This window comes from Lissotriton vulgaris, chromosome 9 (genome assembly GCF_964263255.1).
Source record: "Lissotriton vulgaris chromosome 9, aLisVul1.2, whole genome shotgun sequence".
NCBI classification, from domain to species: Eukaryota; Metazoa; Chordata; class Amphibia; order Caudata; family Salamandridae; genus Lissotriton; species Lissotriton vulgaris.
This window is the reverse complement of record NC_141697.1, coordinates 151,943,037-151,969,874: the sequence shown is the minus strand read 5'-3', so window position 1 is coordinate 151,969,874 and position 26,838 is coordinate 151,943,037. Positions and strand designations below refer to the sequence as shown.

The following is a 26,838-nucleotide window of genomic DNA, read 5'->3' as shown; positions in this document are numbered from 1 at the left end:
ATAGAAGTGGCCGATATAGTGCAATATTCTGTAAATAATGAGAAACAAAAAAAATTGCCATTATAGTGCTCTCTTCTTTAAATAATGGGAAACAAAAAATAGAACAAGTGCTGTGCATGCAAAACTTAAAAAATGTGTTCCACAAAAGCGGATGGAAATTGTACTTGGATGTTGGGAAACTGATAAGAGAAGGACACGAGAAAAACTCCAGGAACACCAGGAAACACTATGCTACAGCCAATAGAAGCAGTTGCAAAGTAAGTGACAAGCACATGAACCAATGAAAAGCAAGGAGGTGGGATGTAAGCCCTTTTCAGATTTATATTAAATACAATAGATTTCACGCAAGCCTTGTGCAAGCGAAACCTAAAAAAAGAGGGTGGATTGGGACGGGATGAGAGGGATATTTGCAAAGCGGGAAAAATAGGTGGGGGGATATTTTTTGCATACAGGGATTTCACCACACTGGAGTCAATACCACAGGAATAGCATTTGTTTGGGAAAAAAAATGAAGAAACAGGCTTGTAACGGATGTTTCTTCATAACAGGTTTCCTTAAGTATGATTTGCTCTAAAGTCACAGGGCAGAGACAAGTCAAAGCTACTCTCTGCGAGTGGTAAAGTTGTTTCTCACCATGAAACCAAACGACCTCCAGTCCACAGAAAGACTGTCCACTCTTTGTAAGGGAGTTAACCCTAGCAAATTATAACTGCCTCTTCCATGTCCCTTAAAGGTTTGGCCCACTACTTGGAATAGACCACCAGTGAGGAGCACTTAGGAATTTTGTTTACAGATATACTGTCCGTGTTTGACTGCTTTATCTCTTGCGCAATTGGCATTCACTTCACACTAGTGGTAGCTAGCGCTCAGTTTGTAAAAAAAAAAAAAGTACGTTTAGGAGTTCAAACTTTTTCTTAGAAACCCACTGCTGGTGCCAAGGCTTCTTAGTCTTTATTCCATCTCATGCTTCTTTCTACTCCCACCCCACACTTCCTGTCTCTTCATAGCACTCTTTTTTTAAGCATTTGTCATTTTTGAAAATTACAATGTAAACAATGCAACAACGCATCAGCAGTTACATTGTTGAAGCAAATGTCATTGTCACAACATACATTTCAATACTTGGTTCAGTCCATGCAGCTCGCCATTGTACAACCCAGGACAGGCATAAAAAAGTAAATCAGTACCAACATTACGCATGTCACAACCCAATAATTCACAACTAGATGGATTACAGATGCAGTATAATATCTTCATCGTGTGTCACCTATGTCGCTTTGTTTATGCTGGCCAGGTAAGTTTTCAGTGAGGGCTTTATGCCTCTAGGTCAGGAGGCGCTAGGTAGCATTAAACTATACATCTCTGCATGCTCCTAGCAAGTGGAGCATGCAGTCACCCTTAGATAGAGGCCTTCTCACACCCCAGGTCATAACAATTCTTCACTTTCCGAGCCAATGCTACATATTTCTGGCTCTGCTTCGGAACCTCCTTCACATATCTCAACAAGGCTATTAGTCAGATCACATTTAATTAACAGTTAATCATTTCTTTCAATATATTTATAATAGCTTGCCAAAATGAATGTACCTGTGGGCCAAGCCATGCTAAGTGTTACATATCTGCATCCTGTTCACCACAACACCAGCAATCAGCAGAAGCAACTATCCCAAATCTCATCGTACAAACCGTAGTATATTACAGGCGGTGTTTATAATTTAGATGGATACGCCAGAATTTACCATTCAGTGAAACCTCTTTCATCTACTGACAGCAGTACACCCATTGTGCATCTGTTATCTCAATGTTTAGTTCCATTTCCCATTTGCTTTTAATATAGACATTTTCCTTTGGAATTGGACAAACTACGTCATTATATATTCTGGTGAGGATCTTGGGAGGGGAGGGATTAGATAAAATCATCCTGAGTAACAGAAAGACTACCAAATTGTCTCACTATGGAAGATTTAAGTCCTGCCCAGTTTGACATCCATCAGAGTCACCTGATCCCCATCCAAATGTTCTTCAAACAATTTAAATGCATGGTTAACAAAGAGGTCTCCCATTGACATTTAGGGCCCGATGTAGGTAATAGTAAAATACCGAATTCTAAATACCGAATTTTACCGATTTGGTATTTAGAATTCGGTATTTCAGATGTAGGTAAGAATTCGGTAAAAAATACAGAATTCTTAATATTCGTTATTACCGAATCGGTAATTGAGATTCAGTAATAATGAATACCTCCCCATTCATTTCTACGGGCTTGGAGGCCCATAGGAATGATTGTGAAGACATTTGGTATTACCGATTCGGTATTACCAAATCGGTAATACCGGGCGGTATTTGAAGGGTGCCAGGGTGTCCAAAGGACACCCTGTTTCACCCCTGAAATGTGCATGTGTGCACATGTGGCACACATGCATGCCCTAAGGTCATGGATGTGTTCCATATGACACATAAAAAAAAGCTACAAAGTGCTTTTTTTAAGGAATTCAGTAATTACCACCAACTTGAAGTTGGTGGTAATTACCGATTCATTAAGCCCCAAAAGCACTCTTTTATGTGCTTTCTACATTGCATTTAAGGAGTCAGTATGACCGATTCCTTAAATACAAGGCCAATTCGGAATTGGTATTAAGGAATCGGTATTTAGCGATTCCTTAATACTGAATCCTTCCCTACATCACAAATGCCTAAATACAGGTCAGTAACGGTGAAATTTACCGAATTTCACTGTTCCCGATCGGTATTTGAGCCACCTACATCGAGCCCTAAGTTTCTACATTGCGGATGTTGATTTGTTACCTTTCCGCTTGAGATAGTAGTGTTGGGGCTAGCTACCAATAAAATGAGCAGCGAGTAAGCCCTTACAATACCCACCATTTTAGCAAGTTTGTCCCAGGCCCAAGTGGAACACTGTAATGTGTGTATTTCCTTGACAGGTCTACTAGGGGTCTGAAAGAGTACCTTGTAAAGGGGGCCTCACGGTGACAAACCAGCCTCAAGTTTGCAATTTGGCTCTTGTTTTGTACTATGCAGCAGAAAAAGGAAACTGCACCTGTGCCACCTGGTAATATGCCTCAAAGTTTGGTGTGGCAAACTGTCCTTGTTTATAGGGGAGCTGCAGTTTGTGCCATGCTACTTATGGCTATCTACCCACCAATGCCAATTTTACTGTTAAGGTTTCAATTGCCCAAAAAAACACCTTAGAGGACTAGGTTTACCCTGGAAACAATAGAAAAGCTTGGGCAAGATAACCATTTTCATTAACCCCTTCGCTGCTTGCTCGTTTCCGCCGCTGTGCGGTAAACAAACGAACAGGGCGGGGCCGTGACGAACCCCAGCCGTCATCAGCACACGAGCACCGCGGAGCGTGACGGTTGGGGTTCGTCACCAGCATACAAGGGGTTAATTGTATCCTTCCAGCCACCAACAGTGGGAGTTTTATCCTTCTCATCACTAAGGGCCCAGTTACGACTTTGGCGGTGCAGTGCAGGGGCCGTCCTTCTGCTGCACCACCAAAGCTGTAGTCAGACCACCCGCCAGATTAGGAGGAGTTTCCTCCTGTCTGGCGGGCTGGTTGTTGGCATTCCCACAGAGGTGCCTCTAAAAATGTGCACCGCAATGGGTAGGCCAAACACCTGAAAAGTCCATGCTGGGCTGGGCTTTCTACTGCCTGCATTGTTGATGATTGTAATTTCTGTGCATCATCTGTTTTTTTCAAATTTCCACCAGCAGCAGTAGAGAGAGCGACCCAACCCTATCACCCAACAGGTCGCTCCCCTCACCGCCACACAGCCCCCCTGTGTGACCTGAGCCCGCTGCTGCCGCTGATCGTATTATTTTGGTGTCCCGCTTTCTACTGCCTGCATTGTTGATTATTGTAATCCCTGTGCAACATCTGTTTTTTTCAAATTTCCACCCTTGTGCCCCCATTTCTTCTTGTGTTCCCATTTTGTCTTCTGTGACCCTGATCCCCTCTTCATGCCCCAGCCGCTGCATCCCCTGTGGCCCGCCCCCCCAGCATTCCCATTTGCCACCCTGCTCCCGTCTCCCAGCTCCTCCTCCCTCCCAAATCCCCTCATATGGAGGCCGCGCCTGGACCTCGCCAGCGCCAGGACCTCTGGACCCCGCGAACGCCACAACGCCCACCTCCGCTACGACCCCAGCACCCTCCACGCACTCAGTGCCGGACGATCACGCACCTGCTGCCTTGCCGCCCGAAGCGCACCCAAGACCCTTCTCCTATCAGAACTGCAACTTCACCAGCATTCGACTTGCCAACCCACCCACCGAAAGACCCAACTTCCTCAGATGCATCCTGCTCAACACCCGCTCCGCACGCAAACACGCCGCCGAACTCTGGGTCCTACTCGACACCAACGCCCCAGACGTCGCCTTCCTGATGGAGACCTGGCTGACCCCATCCTCGGCACCCGACATCGCCATACCCATCCCGGAAGGCTACAAGATCACCCTCAAGGACCACACCAATGGAGGAGGAGGAATTGCCATCGTCCACAGAAACACTCTCGAAATCTCGACAGATGCCGACGACACCCTAAGCACCGCCGAACACCTGCACCTCCAGATCCACGCCGACCTCAACACCACCTTCAGAGGCACCCTCATCTACAGACCCCCCGGACCCCGACCACATCAGCACACACGCCCTCGCCTCCACGGTCTACATCCTCCTCGGGGACCTAAACTTTCACCTCGAGAACAACAACGATTCCAACTCCTGATCGACAACCTCGGCAGCCTCGGACTCAGACAACTCGTCACAACACCCACCCACTCTGCCGGCCACACGCTTGATCCCATCTTCTCAGAAAGCATCCACGTCTTCTTCGACCGCACCGCCGAACTCCACTGGACCGATCACCACTGCATCCACTTCACCTTCTGGAAACCCACCACACACCACCGCACTCAGCAGATGCCTCGCCGCAGCTGGAACAAGATCACCGAGGACCAGCTAACCACCGCCCTCGCTCAGATCCCACCCGCAGACCCGACCGACCCTGACCCGCAGCCTCAGACAATGGATCGACGACTGCGCCAACACCCTCGCCCCGCTCAAGAAGCCCCCCATCACACACACCAGCAAGAGAGCCAGCTGGTTCACCGAAGGCCTCCAGGCCTCCAAGCGTACCTGCCGAAAACTAGAAAAAAAACTGGACCCACGAAAGAACATCGGAAAGCTACACAGCCCACAGGAACGCCACCCGCAGACACCACCACCTCATCAGATCCGCCAAAAGGACCGCCTTCAGAGACCGCCTAGACAACAACGCACACAACAGCAAAGAGCTCTTCAGCATTGGGAAGGAACTCTCCAACCCCAGCTCCAACAGCAACGACATCCCACCGTCACAAGACCTGTGCGACTCGCTGGCCACCTTCTTTCATCGCAAAATCGCAGTTATCCATGACAGCTTCAACGCCGTCACCACCCCGGCAGCCGCCGATCCCCCCGCTCCCACGACCACCACCCACACCGACCGCCTGCTCACCTGGACCAACATCAACGACGACCACACCATCAAGATCCTGAACACCGTCCACTCCGGATCCCCGGAAGACCCCTGCCCACACCACATCTTCAACAAAGCCAGCAGCTCCATCGCACCACACCTCTGGAAAACCATCAACATCTCCTTCGAGACAGCGACCTTCCTAGAGAGCTGGAAGCACGCAGAGATCAGCGCCTTACTCAAGAAACCCAAGGCGGACCCCAAGGACCTCAAGAACTTCCACCCCACCTCCCTGCTCCTGTTCCCGGTGAAGATCATCGAAAAGGCCATCAACAAACAACTGACCAGCTTCCTAGAAGAGAACAACATCCTGGACCCGTCCCAGTCCGGGTTCTGCAGCAACCACAGCACTGAAACCGCCCTCGTCGCCGCCACCGGTAGAACTCAGAGCGTCTGCCTCCCCCTCTTCCGCTCCGAAGCGACCGAGATCATCTGCGGCCTACCCCAAGTCTCATCCCTCAGCCCAACGCTGTTCAACGTCTACATGGCACCGCTCGCCCACGTCGCCCTACAGCATGGCCTCAACATCATCCCCTACGCCGACGACACCCAGCTGATCCTCTCCCTCACCAATGACCCCCACACCACCAAAACCAACCTCCACAAAGGAATGAAGTCCGTCGCCGACTGGATAAGAAACAGCTGACTGAAGCTGAACTCGGACAAGACGGAGGTCCTCATCCTCTCTTCTATCCCCTCGGCCTGGGGCGACTCCTGGTGGCCGACCGCACTGGGTACAGCTCCAACACCCACCGACCACGCACGCAACCTAGGGGTCATACTCGACTCCACCCTCTCCATGACGAAGCAGGTCAACGCAGTCTCCTCCTCCTGCTTCAACACCCTCTGCATGCTTCGCAGGATCTTCAAGTGGATCCCCACCGAAACTAGGAGGATGGTCACCCAGGCCCTCGTCAGCAGTAGATTAGACTACGGCAACGCACTGAAAGCATGAGCCCCGGCCAGACTCCTGAGACGGCTCCAACGCATCCAGAACGCTCCGCACGCCAGATCCTCGACATCCCCCGCCACAGCCACATCACATCCCACCTGAGAGACCTGCACTGGCTCCCCATCAACAAGAGGATAACCTTCAACGCATCCAGAACGCTCCGCACGCCAGATCCTCGACATCCCCCGCCACAGCCACATCACATCCCACCTGAGAGACCTGCACTGGCTCCCCATCAACAAGAGGATAACCTTCAAGCTCCTCATCCACGCCCACAGGGCACTCCAGGAAACCGGACCAACGTACCTCAACAGCCGACTCAGCCTCTACGCCCCCACTAGCCATCTCCGCTCCACGGACTGCACCCTCACCACCGCCCCCGCATCCAAAGAGTGAATGCCTGCGGAAGAACATTCTCCCAACTCGCCACCAAGACGTGGAACACCCTCCCCATCCGCCTACAGCAGACCGAACACCTCCTAACCTTCAGGAGACTCCTCAAGACCTGACTCTTCGAAAGGTAGCAGGGCCCCCCCCCCAGCGCCTTAAGACCCTAACAGGTATGAAGTGCGCATTACAAATGCTATGATTGATTAATTAATTGATTGGGCACGATCTGGAATGCATGCACATAGGAGGGCACATGTTGTGCCCCAACATGTGTGCATTCCCATGTGAGGTGGCACTGAGGGCCGTGCAGGGCCCCTTTTGTTTCCTCTCCGCTGCAGTGTTCATGAAAGAGGAACCTCCATGACAAGGCCGGCAAAGACGAAACTTGTAATAGGCTTGGCAGGACCGCGGCAGTCCGGTCAAGCATAATATAGCCTCTTGACCGTCACAACCCTGCCAGGAAATGGCTGTTCCCTGGAAGCTGCGGCGATGCTGTGGCAGTCTGACCGCCCAAATCCTAATAGGCCAGTTGGGAGACCTCCATCGCCTTGCCCCGCAAGTATGGCGGTCCTTGGACGGCCAGATTCGTTATCGGGCCCTCAGGTATTAAGTGTGGTTATTTATTTACCAAAGGTTTCACTTATTATTTTTTCCATGTCCCAATGATAATGAATACCCAGCTAGCAGAACGGCTCTGTCTGCCATGTAAGTGTGTATTCTTAATGAAACGATTTGTTTTCCTGGTAAAGGGCATTACTACAGTTTTGTCCTATTTATTAATAACCCCAACCATCTGCTACAGGCAATGATTTCATGGATAATGGACGTCAGATTACATTCCAGATATAGCACCAGTAGCAGAATATCATCTGCAAAAAATGAGATTAATATTTTGCACAGGCCAAAATGTATACCTTTTTCGATAATTATGTTCTTTAAGCATACAAATTAACGGCTCAGCAGCCAATGCAAACAGGATAGGCGACAAGGGGCATTACTGCCCCATTACTGCTTATGGGGATTGGTGCCATCATTTGTCCATTTTGTCCATTTACTTTAATTCTGGTTGACAATTCAGCATACTAAAGTTTTGCCCACTTTAGCAAAAGCATGCCCATACGCTTTATTACAGTCAATAAGAAGAGCCATTTGATTGAATCAAACAACATAGTAACGTCCTGGACGGCCCCAGTCGCGGCCGGCTTGACTCGTGGGTGGGGGAGCGGGTGTGAGGGGAGGGTTACAGGGGGAGGGGAAGGGGGTTAAGTTAATAAAAAATACAAATAAATAACCGTACCTTTGCCTACGGTCCCTCGTCGCGTCTCCTCCCTCTTCTCACAGGAAGTAGAAGCAGGCAGCCTCCCTCTCCTCCCCCTAAGCCAATCATAATGCTGCAATGTCAGTGTTGAAATTGGCTAGGACGCGGACCCCACAGGTGTCTATGAGGAGGCAGCCTACATAGAGAAAATGCAGAGTGTGTATGACTGGTTTGGTCGGCCCTGGTGCCGACCAAACAGTCTGCTCACTCAGAATGGGCAAGCCACTCCTCCCCTGGACTCCTGCAGGACCGCCCACCTGCCTGCCCCAACCAGGCATACCCTTATGTTTTTTTGCAATGCGAGAAGCAGAAACATAAAATGGTATTTAAAATACCATTTTATATTTCTGCTTCTTGCAAGAAAGAAGTGGGGCGACCCTCCGCCCACGTGGAAGAGTTGCCCCTGGAAGGCCACCACCGCTGGAAATTCAGGAACAACTTGGTGTGTGTCTGCAAATAAAGAGCACAGAATATTAACAGCTGATCTGCCAGGAATGAACCCAGACTGGTGCAGGCATTCCAGGCCATTTACAGGATAATTCAATTTGCCAACAGCTTTGTCAGTATTTTAGTATCTGTGTTCATTAGTGAAAGCGGTCTATAAGAACCACATTACGTGGGAGATTTGTTGGGTTTAGGTAGAGTGACCATGATTACCTATCTCGGAATGCGGCTAATACAGCCAATTAGGTGGTATCATTATATACTCCTAGCAAATAGGAGAACAGCTCCAAATCATATTCCTCTTCATGTCACTCATGCAGGCTTGTCCTCGTCCCACCTTTCTCCCACCTTTCTCTCTTTGTCACTGTTTTCCTATCTTTCTCTTCCCTCTTCCATCTGACTTCCGTCTCTCTGTTGCACTGGGTGAAAGTCAGTAGTGAAAAAAAAGCCCCAGTTCAGATACATGAGTGCAACCACCGGTACAAACTGAGCATTGTTGCTAGCCTCTTAATAAGTACCTTTATATAGTGTTACAATTCTTTAACACACATGGTTCCATGAGTTTGTTTTTATAAGCCCAGGGATAACCTGCAACTGCTGCCCCATCTTTGGCACAGTTGAGGATGAAAGGATTAATACGCTTTTGAACCATTATGGGAACGTTTTTGAGAACAGAAATGCAATTAGGTTCATAAATGTGTTATGTAAAGTGCTGATTTCAAAGCGTGTTATAAGCTATTGTTTTTAAGGTATAAACAGTAATATGAATTCATATTTAAAATATAGTTTTTCTGTCGACCTGCACTTAGGTGAGTTCCACACATAGACTGCCAAGGTTCGTGGATATGGAGGTCAGAATAGTAAATCCATACCTCCCTGTGCATGCTTACTTGGCCATATGTTGATAGTGGATATTCTAGAGTCTATATAAGTGCAGATCGATAGTAATGGCTTCGATATTTTGGAATCAACGCTTCTACTTCCTAGCAGCATCCATGCTAAGCAGGCATCCTGCAGTGACTGCTGCACACCTCCATCCCTGGCTTGTGTGTGAGCCTCTTGTGTTTACCTCCACAGGGTCCTCCAGAATTGTACATCAGAGGGATGGAAGCAAGAAGGACCGGATCATGATGGAAAGCCTCAACGAATACAATAAGCACCTGCAGGAGGTGTTTCCCAGGGCACCAGAGCATTGGAGTTATGTAGAGCCAGAGAAAGGTAACTAACTCTGCTTCTGTATTTTCGTTCTTCTGAAAAACAAATGTTGATATTTTGTACCCATATTTCCTAACTTATTGAAGCTACCCTTTTGTTTGAATACACGTTCATGATAGGGATAGTATGACATAGTGGGAGCATTTTCAAGACTTTCAAGAAAAATGAAAGATGCACTCGTTGCGGAGTCAATCAAGCAAGCAAAATTCGTTCCAAAGTTACTCCTTTTATTTAATCAATCTTTAAAAATGGCACACAGCCAACGCGTTTCCTTCCCAATTTGGGAACTTCGTCTGGGCTTGCACGCAAGAAATGGAGAGTTCCAAGTATACGAATTTTGCTTGCTTGATTGACTCCGCAACGAGTGCACCTTCCATTTTTCTTGAAAATTTGGCAACTCTTGGCATCTCCGGACAGCGGGTGCAGGAAGTGATTGCACCTTGGTCTGCCGCTTGTTCTTTTTCTGTTAACGTTTTCAAGACATTTATAGGACATTTTACAAGTTGGGCATGCTTGAAATGAAATGAAATAACTGTATCGGGAAAGCGCACAGATACCTCCGGAGAGGTGTCCTGGCACTGGGGGCCGTCAGGAAGATTGCCCAGATTAACATAGTGCTGGGACAACCTGCCGCTGCCGCTGGGTATCGAACCATGAACCCCGTGGTCTAGAGTCAGGCACCATGGCCGCTGCGCCACACCTCTTCTACCTACTTCAAAAGTGTTTTGCATTTGCACAGCTGACACCGTTGATTTTGCAAATGAAAAAATACAAATTTGCAATGCACAGATGTGCACTGCAATTTACAGTTGGTGTTGTGAAGTACACACTCTGCAAGCTTTAGGGCCTGAATAGAATCTGATTGTAGAATTCCGGTCCTTGTGTCAATATACGTTTCTGCAGGGATCTGAATTCTGAGTTGTGTGGTAAGCATCACTCCCCCTGCGGTTCCCGCAGCCGGATTTCCATAGGGGAAACCTCCTGAAATAGATTGGAGGGTTGAGGCATAAAAAAAGGCAGGCCATGCAGAATTTGGTAGGTTAAATCCCAACTCCCAAGTCCAAAAATCGTGAACAGAGCCTTTTTTTATGTTTGAAAAGCTTTATTAAGGATAAGGATGATAACAATTGACATCAGCAAAAAGGGAATATGAAGCGTATAAATCAAATAAAAGTCACAACATTGCTAATGCCAAAATAAGTAACCAAAAGCATTTTTAAGGTATTTTTTTTTAAAAGGAAAGGGAAGGGGGAGGAGGGGAAGGGAAGGGGGTAAGGAAAAGAAACAATAATCAGACAGTATCATAAAACAGTATTATAAAAAAATAACGGCAAAGAAGAAAATAGCACAGGCAAAAATCAAAATTCATAAAAAGTAGTACAAACCATTGCAGTAAAGAAAGAATGTAAAACAGCATTTAAATACAAAAGGAGGAGAGAGTAAAGTCATTCAAGGAGGTTTAACATTTTCAGAATTGGTAATGGCTGGTTTCTTTTGAGCTAAACGATCTAGGTATATGGTACGAGGTAACCAGTACAGGTCAACATTACGAGGAGGTTTACTGGAAGAGGCAAAGGAGACATCAAGTCTATGAAAATGACATAAAGAGTTCCACCAATGTTGTATGGAGGCATTTGTAAGGGTTTTCCAATTGGAAGATATATGTTGAAATGCAAGTGCAAGCATAAGATCAAGGAGGCCATGTGAATGTGATGAAAGAGTCAGAGAGTCTGAGAGACTAACGAGAAAAAGAAGAGGGAGTGAGTAAGGAATGGAAAGTGAGAAAAGTTGGGAAATACAAGCCCAAACTTGGTCCCAAAAAGTAGTAACTGTGGGACAGAAAAAGAATATATGTAACAGATCAGCATTAGGTGATTTACAAGTCCAGCAGCTAGAGTCAGAAGAAGATGTAAAACGGGAAAGAGAAAGATGAGAAAGATAAAGCCTATGATATGAGAAGAAGAGTGATTGAGTGAGAGATGAAGAACGAGAAATCTTTAAGGACCTAGACCAAAGTTTGTCCCAAAGGGAAGTGGGTCAATTGCATTCCAAATCTGTTTCCCAGGAAAGCTCCAATTTGGATTTGAGACGGTTCGGATTAGGAGAAGAAAATAATTTATAAATAAGGGACGCTTTAGGAAGAGTAGAGAGTAATTCAAGAATATGAGAAGGAGTGGTAGGAGAAGCTGGGAAAGGAAGAGAGTAATAACGATCAAGAATGATTTCCATAAGAAGGGTGTACTTCTGCAAAAAGGAACGAGGACAAGGAAATTTCATTTGAAATTGAGGAAAGGTGCAAGGTGATACACCATCAAAGAGCTGATGGATCCAGACGATACCCTTACAACTCCACATGCCCAACAAATAGGTATATTATGGAAAAGAATAAGAGAATTATACCATATGGGTAACTGTAAAAAGGATTTGCGAGAAATAAGCGACGAGGAGAATAAAGGTTTAAGAAGGGAGGAAGTGTGCTTAAACAAAGGAAGCAAATCATCTGGGGATTTAGAGGAAAAACGCAGTACCTCTTCAAAAGAAAAGGGCGATAAAAAGCCAAAGAGGAGAGAGGGGGGAAGGTTCCAATGAGAGCCAGCGGGAAGCTTGACGGAAAGAAAAGGATTTGTGATATAAACGAAAGTCCAGGAAATTAACACCACTATTTAATTTAGGTCTGCGAAGAGATAGAAGAGAAATTCTAGATTTATTTTCCATTTTCCAAAGAAATTTTGAGATAGAGGAGTCAATGCGTTTAAAAGATATAGCAGGGATATGGACAGGTAGCATGGAGAAAATATAAATAAGAATAGGATCGATCATCATCTTAATGGCGTCAAGTCGACCCCACCAAGAGAGAAATTTCAAGAAGAGAATAATCGATCAATTTGAGAAAGAACTGCAGACTCATTTAATTTAATGGAGGAAGAGATAGAATTAGAGAACAAAATCCCAAGATATTTAAGTTTAGTGCTACTCCAGGCAAAACCAGTGGAAGAAAAGGAATGAGGGAGACAAAACTTAGTTAACGGGAGAATTTCTGTTTTATCAGAATTAATCTTATAGTCAGAAACACAGGAAAATGCTTCAAATTCAGATAATAGAGGAGAGATAGTTGAATCTGGGTCTGAGATGAGATAAACAGACTGAACAGACTTTTCTAGAGCAGAGATACGTTGAGAATTGGTTTGAATTTCCGATACTTGTTGCTCTACAGAGGTAAGTCTGCTGTCCATAGAGGACCATTTTTCCTTCAGGATTTGCATATCATTGCTAGTCTCCTCTATAAAAGGGCGTAAAGCGCGAATTCCCTCCAAAACTAACTCCATGGAGATGGTGGAGGAAGCTTTATCCAGAGACGGAAGATCCTGCTTCAATGTAGTAGGAGAAGAAATGTTAGTAGAAGTGGAATGTTGCGAAGACGAACGATTAGGTGTTACACCAGCCATTTGTGTCTCTGCAATAGGAGAACCTGGGACTGAAGAGGGTGATGTGCAGTTCGTGGTAGAAGAGACAAAAACAAATTTGGGTTTTCGTAATTTGCCCATAGACTTGAAGAACAGCAAATGTGGCAGGTGTGGGCTGAAGGACAGAGTGATGCAACTCAGTAATCTAGGGTGCAGCACTCAAAAGGAGGAAGATATAGAGGCCAATAGCTGCGTCAAGAAAAGATATATGTGACTCTTGAGTTAATAACAATGAGAAACAGCGAATGTATTGAAAATTACACTGGCAGAATTGTTGAAGAAGAGGTGAAGATATATTCAAAAAGCAAAACAATGCCTTCCATAAAATGTAAAGGACAACACTTGCAGCGTTATTTCCGAAGGGCATTAAATTGTGGAGAACCGTCATAAACAGTCACGTCTTGGCAAGCTTGAATGATGGATGTTAATGCCAAAGAGGGTACGGATGGGGTGAACTTGCATGAAATGTCAGAGTAGCCTCCCTCTTATAACACAAACAAGGCTCTAACAATGCCCAGCAATCAATAGTTCCACGATAATGAGGGAGAGGTCGAGGTGACTAAGCAACACCCTTCACCAGCGAACATACACAACTCCGAAGGTACCTCACAAACAGCGTTTTCCAAGGTAAAATAAGAGTGCCACAAAGACAATGAGGAGTGCACTGTTAAAGACAGCTGTGGTGAATGTGTAGATTGTCAGGCTGCATCACATGAGAGTATATAAATAATAATGTAGCTGGATTGAGCCGGTTTGGGTGTTACTGAATTGCCCTCTCTTTAAGAAAGAATCATCATTGTATTGCCGATGAAAACATTGCTATTGGTACAATAATGCAAGAACAGTCACTGGTAGGAGAAGCAGGAGAAAAAATAACTGAGCGGCATATTGCACCAACTCAGCAAACCTTGCGGGCGAAATCCGGCGTTCCCCGACATAGGAAAACACGCGCTGAGGAGAAGCGTAAAATGGCGGCCAGTGGCGCGGAAAGAGGCGCTGGCGAAATACCCTGAAGCGCGATGCGCTGGAGCCTTCGAAACAGCGTCACATCGTTCCTTAAGCACTCCGCTGCTGGAGCATGATGTCAGGAGCCCACAAACACGGTGATGAGCAGAGGAAACAGCTGAAGAGAGTGCCGGTGCGGCGGAGTTAATTCCTCAGGTAGCCATCTTGACCGGCGCCGAAACCTCGCTTCTCCGTGAACAGAGCCTTGATGAGTCACAAAGTAAAAGGAACTGCAGTGAACATTCCATGCTCCTAGAACTACTGTTCTAAATCAAAGAACATTGCTGCAGTTGCATATTATTACATCACACTTACTGCACTTCTAACTTTCTATAAACTTAAAAAATATGTTACTAATGAATCACAGAAACATCCGGAACACAGTCACCTATAAAATAAATAGCATTGTTGTATTAAAAATTCAAATGCAGTATCCAAATTATAAATACATCCAAAAGGATAATATCTAGGTAGTTTGAAAATTAAAATGTATCAAACAAGGTATATTGATAGTTCAAATGTTGAGTACAACAAACGAAAGTTCAAATTCACGGATGGAGCATACAAAACCCGCTGCTGATTCCTTCACCAGGAGAATACTCATAATAGTACAATTGCAGAACCGGTTATAACAAAGCTATTTTGACCAAGAGTAGCAGAGTTTAAAAAATGGCATATCGCTCAATAATTCAATCAGGGTCTTATAAAGTGCGACTACTCACCCGTGAGTGCCCACACCCAAAATACCAAGGTATTATATCTGTAGTTTAAGAAAATCGAACTGGGTAAATCAGCCGCGGCCCGTGCAGGTGAGAGCGGTGATGCGATAGGGCCGGGTGAGGGGGATTTCGACCGACAATGACGATGGAAAATTAAATAAAAAATGAGTTTCTCCTCATCATCGTCCGTCAAAATCCCTGCTCTTACCTACACTGGCCGTAGCTGAGAATCTCATTCTGAGTCCACACATCAAGCTATTAAATGGTGATCAAATATAAGTGACATCTGACCCAACCCTTAAAGTCTTACAAAGGACCAAAGGGCTTTAGACTAGTTCACAAGATCTGAGATGAAAAAATATATGTTTTGTTTCCAAAATTGGGTAAATGTTTTTAATAAATAATAACTGATTATCTTTTTTCTGAATTCCGTTTTTCAAAGTCAAGTGGAAGCATTTCAGAAGTAATTACATATTTTAAATACTATAGATGCAAAATTAATGAAAATTGGGCATGCAGTGATGTTTATAACATCTGGAAATGGAATGTCAGTTAACAAAAAAAACAACTAAAGGTCTAGTATTCTAGGAGTCTTTAATTATGTTTACCCAAACTAACATTATAAGCTAATGAAAGGAGAAAAACAAGGGAAAGGAGAATTTTTTTTCATTCCCAAGTCAATCAACATTTAAAGAACTTAACAAACTCACTAACATTAGAATCTGAAGTGATAATTGCAATATAAGACATGCAGAGAGAGAATACACATCACCTAAAGATATCTGCAGGGAAGCTAGAAAGGTGGGGAAGCAGTAGTTAGCACTGCATGAGGCTCTCCTCGATAAAATGTCCAAACCAGATAAAGATCCCAAGAATTTAGGGCGCACTGAGTCCTATCAATGTTAAAGAAAACATCAAACTGCTCAGCAGAGCACTAGATTGATGAGGGTCCCATCAACCTTGTTCACCCTGATGAATATGTTTTTCCCAGGTCAGAACTTGATTACAAATGTCAGACAGTTCTTGCATTTAATTAACCAACCTTCCCAAGATGTAAAGGAATACATAGTAGTGTTATTAGATATCAAAAAAGCTTTTGATGCAGTTAAATGGCCATTTATACCAAGGGGTCTAAGCCACCTACGTTTTGGACCCAAGGTAATGTTATGGGTAAATGTACTCTTCTGACTTCTGTGTGCCAGATGTGAGGTGGGGCTGTAATTTAATTTCCAAACGCTAGAAGCTGGGAAATTGCACATGCCAATGTTGTCCCCTCCCGCCATTGCTTTTGCTTTAGCTTTCGATCCATTTCCTGGCAAACTCAGAAATAACTTAGGAAAGTGGAGAACAGAAATACAAGGTTTAAATCATACTGTCTTCAAGGAAGATGACGTGTCTTGCTGAAGCATCCCAGTGAGTCTTACCCATTACTTAATTTTTTTATTTAATGTAGTTGGACTACATACCAACTGGTGAAATCAGACCAGTTTTGTATTTGGAGGTTTAGTGGGTAACTACATTTAATGTGGGTACTATCTTCTCTCACAATGTCTTAATTTACACGCATTACATTGGTTTAGTTGGACTGCCTATTTTGTAGATGATGTTTGGCTAGACAGGTCAACCATTTTTAGCCTACAGATGTGGAGTTACAGTAACACTGCTAAACACCATAGGTACCTACTCTTTGTCATCACATTGTAACATAACACTGCAAGAGCACAAACAAGATGGCATCCGATCTATTAACCTGTAAGTAGCCTAGTGAGATATGAATGGCCAGCTAATATTCTCTGGATGATATAAAGTAACAAGGACATACACAAAATAACCATGCACGTCTTCTCTGGAGTGAAACTTATGTTCATTCACATTGTCTTTCTTAAACCAACTCATATTTTTTTAATATTTTATTGATTTTCTAAGAATCCAGTAGGACCACCCATGTGGCAAACAGTAGTTATAATCAAATGAAGATTACAACTCCATACGTGGGCAAGATTGTGATTTCCAATGCTATATGACATTATTATTTCTGATTGAAAACAGATTGTCAATTTTCCCTTGGCTCAGGGTGCTAGTGCTCTGTGTAAGCATTGCAATTCGAAACAGGCTCCCATTTTTATTATAGCACACCCCGACTTCCTGTGTGTTTTTGCACTGACACCCACCAACCACGCACGCAAACAGGGGTTCATCCTCAATTCAACACTCTCCATGACCAAGCAAATCAATGCCATCTCATCTCATCCTCCTGCTTGAACACCCTCTGCATGCTCCGCAAGATCTACAGGTGGATCCCCACCGACACAAGAAGAACAGTCACCCAGGCCCTCGTCAGCAGCAGGCTAGACTACGGAAACGCCCTCTACACGGGAGCCCCGGCCAAACTGCTGAAACGACTGCAACGCATACAGAACGCCTCTGCCCGCATGATCCTCGACATCCCTCGACACAGCCACATCACACCCCACCTGAAAGACCTGCACTGGCTGCCCATCAACAAGAGGATCACTTTCAATCTCCTCACCCACGCACACAAGGCACTCCACAACACCGGACCATCATACCTCAACAGACGACTCACCTTCTACACCCCAAACTGCCAGCTGCTCTCCGCCGACTGCGCCACAGCTACCGTCCCTCGCATCTGAAGAGCGACCTCCGGCGGCATATCGTTCTCCTACCTCGCTGCCAAGACCTGGAACACCCTCCTCATCCTCCTACGGCAGACCCAAGACCGACTAACCTTCAGGAGACTACTCAAGACCTGGCTATTCGAGCAGTAGCAGCACACCCCTTCCCACCCCCCCCTTCCCCAATGCCTTGAGACCCTTACGGGTGAGTAGTGCACTCTACACATTTCCTGATTGTGGAGTGGTGTGACTCACTGGTTAGAGGCGGCAGACCCGGAAGTAGAGAACGGCCCGGGACCAGGGTTCAATTCCCGATGCGGCAGGGTCGTGTACAAGGGTCAGCGGACTCGATAATTCTCACCTCGGTGCCTACTCTAACCAGGGATCACACTCGGCAACTCTGGGCATTAGCTTACCTCATCTCTACAACAGCCCCCCACATTCGCCGGGAATGCCTGGTTTCACCTTGGAGATACCCAGAAGGGATCATCTCACAGGGATAGCCAGGACGGGTTCCCCAGCGGTCTACAGCGCCACGACGCCTCAGGGCAGCAGTGCGCTTTACAAGACACATACTGATTGAGTGCGTCTGTTACCAAATTTTCTATCCAGTGCCCACCAACCCTCCCAGATTTATTTAAACTTCTTGGGGCAATTACTGCTCTCATATACCACCTCTTACCCACTATCCTCAGCTCATTTTAATGTGCAATATAGTGGCATAGCTAGAACTTTTGCCACCCATGGCGGTCCCTGCATTTGCCACCCCGCGACGGACGCAAGAAAGAGCTGGGTGGGGAGGACACAACTTACAAAACTCATGCCGCATGAGGCGGACTTGCCCTCCCTGCTACCCCACTGTGCAATTTTAATGTTGACATTTCACGTTACACTGCATGTTTCTGTTCCTTCTCCTTCAAGACAGCCATAGTAAACAGCATATTTTTTGTAGAAGAATTCTAGTTCTTAAAGACCTACTATTGAGTTAAATCATTTATGACTTTGCCATTTGCTACAGTGAATGAGAGGCTTGTCAAGTGGCATCCATCCTGTACATTAGATTAGATAAAACGATATTGAAGTAACGATACATGCTTTTCACAGTATTAGTTCAAATGACCTAACCGTCCATTAAGATAATCACTTTACATTTAATGATAGTACTCAGGGATTACATTTCAGGGCAGTTGGATTACATTTGTAAATATTTATTGTAATTATTTTTCTTGTCATCCAGCGCAATATTTGGCTTTCACCTTTATATACTGTAGACGCTTTACATTGAAAGTGCCTTGGAGTCTCTAGAGTGATGTCTTCCGTTACGCAAGAACAGTCTGGCTTCTAATATGCTCCTCATTGATTTTCATGAACCTAGATGTACACAAATACACTACCTTTTCATGGTTTTTAGATATGAGAATTCCTCACGCTTCACCTCCCCTAGCCATTAACTTTTACTCACCTCTACACCCTAGTCCCTAAATTGGTGGCCACGCACTATATTAAATACAATATGTAATATATGTTTAATATTATATATGTGTACTGCCTTATCTATTGTCTTGACTCCCCAGGTGCCAAGCCACAAATTTGTATGTGTTACTACGTACGCTGTTTCATGTGAAAATGTTTTAACTCCTCAATAATTAAGAAAAATATAAAATAACACTGGAAACAACATACTCAAACCCAATTTACGTCTGTTATTATGCGTAGCAGTAGGCGAAGTTGCCACCTCTCCATTCTTCCAAATTTGAAAATTGTTTTTTTTTACTTAGTAAGCTTCCCATTTCTCAAAAAAAAGTTTTAAAATGGGAAAACTTCAGTGGCTGCTATGGAAAAACATTTCCAAAGCAGCAGCAGTCCTGTTCCTGATTCAGATACTGCTGTCTGCGGTAAAGTCCTGAGTCCCAACCCATCCCTTCTGCAGCTACCTCCACCCCATGCCATCACCACTTGAGCGGAACCATGACCCGCACCCTATCTACTTGCCCCTGCATGCACCACTGACCTCTCTGGACAAAGGAGGCAGTAGCTGCCTCTTGCTTTTCTCTGTGCAGGATGTCAGGAGCAGGATGCCCTGACTCACAGGCATTCTGCACTAGCAATTCCATTGCTGATGGAGGGCTAGAAGGGTTTGACTAGAAACAAAGCTTCTTAAAGAAACCCCACCCCTGGGAGTGCCCAACATTTTTTGCTTCTGTTATCTTCACAGACAATACCAATAATGTCCACTTCAAGTGTTCCTCTATTCCTTAATTGCCCTACTGACAGTTAAAGATATCTGCAGTAGAAGGAAGAAAAGTTTTTCTTTTAAAATAGTGATTTTTATTCGGTTGACAGGATGACTTTCTATTCCTTCCCTGTTTTTACCAGCTAAAAAGCCTGCAAGGAAAGCTCTGCGTTGGACGGCGTTACCCTGCCCCGTGGACACTCAGGCAGAAATGAATCCTACACCCAGGCCCACCAAGGAGAAGTTGAAGGAAAGGGAGAAGGTCAGCTTGCCTCAGGAGCTGCAGCTCCTCAAGAACATGCTGGATAAATGGAAAGAGGCCTGGTTACTGAGTAAGTACACACAATTGTGACACCTGTTATTCCAACCCCATGACAAAAACGGAAAGTCCCTCCAATAATCCATTTCCGTTGCACCCCGTCACAACATTTTCACCCAAAAGATTGTGAGGTGCAAGTTATCTGTCATGTCAATCGGTCTTTAAATGTAATAACTCAGGGAGTCATTTAGAATTTGATGGATGCAAAATATACACCAAGTTTTGGAAGATGTCCCACATCCACCAAACTATAAATATCCTCCTCACTGACTGAATATACAATTTGATGCTTAATTATTTCTTAGAGGCTCAACAACTTTAGAATGCACATGATTTCATTAGTTCAGTCTCTTCTGAACATATAATGCTATTGCAAATTAAATACTTTATATTTTAGATGTACAGCCATTTCCAGTCGTGCACTTTTTGGCTGCATTCTTTTTCTAAATATTTTGAGAAAAAGTTGACTGAATTTTCAGTTGCCTGTCAAGTGGCCATCGTAAAATAACATAGACAGACATGGATTTCTGCACAAGAAAGTCAATAAGGCTGGTGGCATAAGGTGGCATAGAAAAGAATGGTTGGAGAGGCTGGGTTGGATTAACCACAGAAAGGGTGAGCAATAGAGGCACCAGTACTGTAGAAGGTAAACCCAGAAATTATCAGAAGAAGATGGAAATACTTTAAATAAATGCACATTAACAGAAGGAAAAATTCTCAGGAAATAGTTTGACAAAACACTTCTTATGTCACCTTCCCAGAGGCGCCTGGGTACATAGAATTCCAGTTTGTCCTAAAGGACAAACTGGAACGTCTCTTTCGACCACATCACCGAACTCCACTGGACCAACCACCGCTGCGTCCATTTCACCTACAAGAAGCACACCATGCACCACCGCACCCAACAGCTGCCCCGCTGCTGCTGGAGCAAAATCACTGAAGACCAGCTAGCCACTACCCTCGCCCAGAAACCACCCACCGACCCCACCGACCCAGACACCGCCGCCCGCAACTTCAGACAATGGATAGACAAATGCGCCAACACCCTCGCCCCGCTCAAGAAACCCTCCAACAGTCGCACCAACAGTCGCACCAGCAAGAAAACCGAAGAGCTCCAGACCTCCAAAAGCACATGCCGGAAACTGGAGAAGAAATGGCTCCACGAACGAACACCGGACAGCCACGCAGCCCACAAGAACACCACTCGCAGACATCACCACAGCTTCAACATCTCGACCACCCCGACATCACCAGACTCCACCCCACCTGCGAACTCCACCCACACCAACCGTCTGACCTCCTGGACCAACGTCAACGACAACGAAACACGCAAGATCATGAACTCCATCCACCCTGGTGCACCGTCAGACCCCTGCCCACACCACATATTCAACAAAGCAGACTCAGCCATCGCACCCCAACTACGGAAAGTAATCAACTTCGCCCTCGAGACAGCCACATTTCCGGAAAGCTGGAAGCACGCCGAGATCAACGCCCTTCTCAAGAAACCCAAGGCGGACCCCAAGGACCTCAAGAATTTCCAGCCCATCACCCTGCTCCCGTTCCCGGCGAAGGTCATTGTGTAAGTCATCAACACGCAATTGACCCGCTAATTCGAGGACAACAACATCCTAGACCCATCCCAGTCCGGATTCCGAAGAAAGCACAGCACCGAGACAGCCCTCATCGCCGCCACAGAAGCATCAGGATCCAACTTGACAATGGCGAAACATCAGCCCTCATCCTCCTGGACCTGTCAGCCGCCTTCGACACTGTCTGCCACCTAACACTAAAGACATGCCTCCAAGAAGCCGGAATCCAATAGAAGGCCCTGGGCTGGACCACATCCTTCCTCTCCGGCAGAACCCAGAGCGTCCTCCTTCCACCCTTCTGCTCTGAAGCCACCGACATCATCTGCGGCGTACCCCAGGGATCGTCCTTCAGCCCGACGCTGTTCAATGTCTACATGGCCCCCCTCGCACACTTCGCCCGGCAGCATGACCTCAACATCATCTCCTACTCCGACGACACCCAGCTGATTATCTCCCTCACCAAAGACCCGCACACCGTCAAAACCAACCTCCACGAGGGAATGAAGGCCGTCGCCGAATGAATGAGGAACAGCCGACTGAAGCTGAACTCGGACACGATGGAGGTCCTCATCCTCGGTACCACCCTCTCAGCCTGGGACGACTCCTGGTGGCCGACCACACTGGGAACAGCACTGACACCCACCAACCAACCACGCACGCATCCTGGGATTCATCCTCGACTCCTCCCTCTCCATGTCGAAGCAGGTCAACGCCGTCTCCTCCTCCTGCTACAACACCCTCCGCATGTTTTGCAGGATCTACAAGTGGATCCCTACCGAAACAAGGAGAACAGTGACCCAGGCCCTCGTCAGCAGCAGACTGGACTACGGCAACGCAGTCTATGCAGGCATCCCGGCCAAGCACCTACGACGACTGCAACACATTCAAAACGCCTCCGCCCGACTGATCCTCAACGTCCCTCGCCACAGCCACATCACCCCTCACCTGAGAGACCTACACTGGCTTCCTGTTGAAAAGAGGATCACCTTCAAGCTACTCATCCATGCACACAAAGCCCTCCACAACACCGGACCAGCCTACCTCAACGGCCGACTCAGCTTCTACACCCCAACCCGCCAGCTCCGTTCCGCCAGCCTCGCCCTCGCCGCGGTCTCACGCATCCAACGGACTACAACAGGTGGCAGATCCTTCTCCTTCCTCGCAGCCAAGACCTGAAACACCCTCCCTACCCACCTACGGCAGACCCAAGACCTACTCACCCTCAGAAGACTCCTCAAGACCTGGCTCTTCGAGCAGTAGCGGCACACCTTTCCCCTCAGCGCCTTGAGACCCTCACGGGTAAGTAGTGCGCTTTATAAATACTTTGCTTGATTGATTGATTTATTGTAGGTCCAAGTTTATATATTGCTCTAGCATAGTATTTTGAACTTGGCTCTTTGTCTCATAGGTCACAAACAGTATCCCCCGACCAAGCAGGAAAAATGGTATACCTTACATCTTAGGAAAGAAAAACAGAAATGTAGGCGACTGGAAAAAGCATGGAGGAAATCCAAAATTGGAAAGGATAGGGAAATTTTTCTAGAAGCTCAGTCGAACTATTATAAACAAATAAAACTGGCTAGAAAAAACGATCTCTCCCTTCAACTTGCCGAGGCTGGTAACAATCCAAGGGAATTATTTAAAATTTTGCAAAGTTTTGTGAAACCCATAGCCAGTGAAAGCCCGGACGATGCCTCACAAACTCTTTGTGATGAGATCTCCAGGTTTTTCGAAGATAAAATTAATCTTATCTACAACAAAATTGTGGCCTCGCAAAATGCAGGAGGAACTTCGTCACCTTTACCTGATCCACCAATGCCAAACAAAAATTCCTTCCTTACAATCCCACCAGTTAGTGATTTAGACCTCCCACTCCTCATTAACCACATGAAAACCGGCTCTCCCAATGATCTCCTCCCTGCAAAAATGGTGCCCCCTTTGATTTCCATCTTGGGACCCTCTATTCAGTCTGTAATGAATACTTCACTGGCAAAGGGTCAAGTCCCTAGGGAGTGGAAGATTGCGGTGGTAAACTCCATCAGGAAGAAGGCTGCTTCCCCCTGGACGGATCTTTCCAACCTCTGCCCCATCTCCCTCCTACCATACATCGGTAAGATGACAGAGAAGCACGTAAACACCCACTTATCTAACTATATCGAGGCAGCGGATGGCCTGGACCCGTCACAATCTGGGTTCAGGCCAAATCACAGCACCGAATCGGCCCTACTTGCAGTGTCCAATAACATCAGGATGACACTGGATGACGGGGGGTCCATGATTCTGGTGTTGTTGGATTTATCCGCTGCCTTCGACACGGTGTCTCATGAAGTGCTTCTCGGCCGTCTGAGGGATGTAGGGTTGGGAGGAGTGGCGCTGTCCTAGATGGAAAGCTTTCTTTCCTGCCGATCCCAAGAAGTCAGGCTGGGCTCCCATAAATCCATCTCCAGGGAGCTCACCAGTGTGCCACAGGGCTCATGCCTAAGCCCCACATTATTTAATGTGTATGTGGCCCCCCTGGCCGACTTGGTGAGGTCTTTTGGGTTTACCCCGGTGTCCTACGCCGATGACACCCAACTTCTGTTCCCTTTTAAAACCTTCACCCCTGCACTGCAAAAGTCTTTTTCAGAAGGAATGAAGGCAGTATCAAGATGGATGGCGGAGAATTGCTTACAGTGCAATGTGGGCAAAACAGAGGTCCTACTGTTTGGGGAGGCGGTGACATTGTGGTCTGATGAATGGTGGCCCGCAGAACTAGGACCAGTACCTATCCCAAAGCAGATTGTTAAAAATGTAGGAGTACTGTTTGATCAAGACCTGACCTTCAAACATCATGTCGATCAAGTCGCTGGCACATGTTTCAGGATCATTGGTCTACTGAAAAGGGTGTTCCCTTACTTACCTGATAATCACAGGAAGACTCTAGTCCAGGCACTAGTTACCAGTAGATTGGACTACTGCAATGGCCTTCTTTTTTCAACTAATGAAGGCCAAATGAACAAAATGCAAGTAGTCCAAAATACGGCGGCGAGGTTAGTCCTCAATGCTCCACCCAGGACCCCCTCCCAACCTCTACTGGCGAAACTTCACTGGTTGCCTGTGCGGCAACGCACTAAATTTAAAATTTTGTGTACGATTCACAAATGCTTGATAGGGAAGGGCCCCAAATATCTCTCTAAAGCATTTCAACCCTACATCCCTGGCCGCTCCTTACGATCCAGCAGCCTTCACCTATTACAGGTCCCTAAAATAAGAAAGTCTCGTCAGGGAGGCCGGGCCCTGGCACACGCTGGACCAGTGCTCTGGAATTCCCTACCCCCTACATTAAAAACCATTACCAATCACCTTCTTTTCCGTAAAACCCTCAAAACTCATCTTTTTAGTAATAGTCACTTTTCTCAGTCACTGAAACGATCGTGCACAGGACAGTTTCCCCCACTGGCAAAAGCGCAGAGATACCCCTTCGGGGTTTTATTCAGGCGCTATAAAAGCACATAAAATAAATAAATAAAATAAATAAATAGGCAACCAGTGAGGCTCTTTCAGGCAAGTTGAAGCAGAACTATACTTGTTACAGTTACGAACCAATCTGGCAGCTGCATGCCAACATAAAGTGCATTTCCATAGTCTAAATTACTGGTCAGTTAAGCCTGAATGATTATTTTTCTCCAATTCAAGGGGATACACATACAAAGTCTCCTTAGTAAATTTTGCATGGCAAACCTTTGGCCACACAATACTCGAACTTGATCTTGCATGCTTAACGTATTATCTACCAGGAATACAAGATTTTTTACCATACGGTTGGGCTCGGGAGCAGTGCCTAATGGATGGGGCCACCAGGTTGTGTCCCAAACTAGGTGTGCACCGACGAAAAGCAGTATCTCATATTTCTCTGCGTTTAATCTCAAGCAGTGGTCTAACATCCAACCTGCGGTTTCTGAAAGGCAGTTAGTTAAGTTACTCTTAGTGTTCTCATATTTTTCCTCAAATGCTATTAGCATTATCATCAGCGTAGGACCGGGTATTAAAACCCATTTTCAACCAATCGTGGCCAAAGGAGAGACATAAGTGTTAAAAAGAGGTGGGCTGAGGGAAGCTCCCTGCAGAACACCGTACTTAATTATTTTGGATTTGGAAGAAAAAGAGCCCATTTGTACTGCTTGAGTTCTATCAAGCAAGAATGACTTAAACCAATGAAGAGTTTTGGAGTGAAGCCCTTTTTCATATAAGGTTCTCAATAGTAGATTGTGTGATACGGGTCAAAAGCCGACCACAAGTCCAAAAGGATCAGGGCGGCAGCTTTTTCATGGTCCAAGGAAAGTCTAATGTTGTCTAAAACAGCTAACAGGGTAGCCTCAGTACTGTTAGAGGCCCTAAAGCCTGTCTGTGAGGGGTCTAGAAGATCATTCATCCCAATATATTCCTATACTTGCCTATTAATCAATCTCTTCAAAACTTTGGACCGGTAAGGAAGTTGGGAGATTGGTCAATAATTTGATTAATTGGTCACATTAAAGCCAACTTTTTATACCAGAGGGGGATACAATTGCTTGTTTACAAGACTTTGGGAACACAGCTGTATCTAGCAAGCGATTGAAAATTGGTGTAACGTAAGGCCAAAGAACTGTTGTAAGTTGATAAAAAATGAAGTGTGGGCAAAGGTCGAGCGTAGATCCTGATTTGACCTCTGGCATTGACTTAGCAACTTTTTCTTCTGATGTAGGGACAAAATTACCTAGGTGGGATTGAGCACCAGGGTAAGGTTCCAGGGCTTCCCAGTCAGTGCCCTCTAGGGTACGCTGTTTCTTAAAAGTAGAGTAGATTTGGGTTATTTTATCAAATAAAAAATTACTGACTTTCTCGTAATTGTCTGCTGACGCAGCCAAGGTTTGTGACACACCCGCTGGTCTGCACAGTTCCTTCACTATTTTGAATAGTTCTTTATTTGAATTACTATTTGCTTCAATTCTTTTGACAAAGTATGCCTTCTAAGTATGTTTAATAGTTGTGT

The 26,838-nt window shown here is 45.8% G+C and overlaps 1 protein-coding gene across 2 annotated transcripts in view; it reads left to right on the top strand.

Moving 5' to 3' along the window:
• Positions 1-26,838, top strand: part of HEATR4 (HEAT repeat containing 4) — a 344,851-nt gene that overhangs the window by 91,261 nt on the left and 226,752 nt on the right. For both annotated transcript variants that reach the window (XM_086937243.1, XM_086937244.1), the window contains exons 4-5: positions 9,722-9,862; positions 20,060-20,248. In XM_086937243.1, the coding sequence (XP_086793369.1) occupies positions 9,722-9,862; positions 20,060-20,248 (330 nt within the window). The remainder of the gene's footprint in view (positions 1-9,721; positions 9,863-20,059; positions 20,249-26,838) is intronic.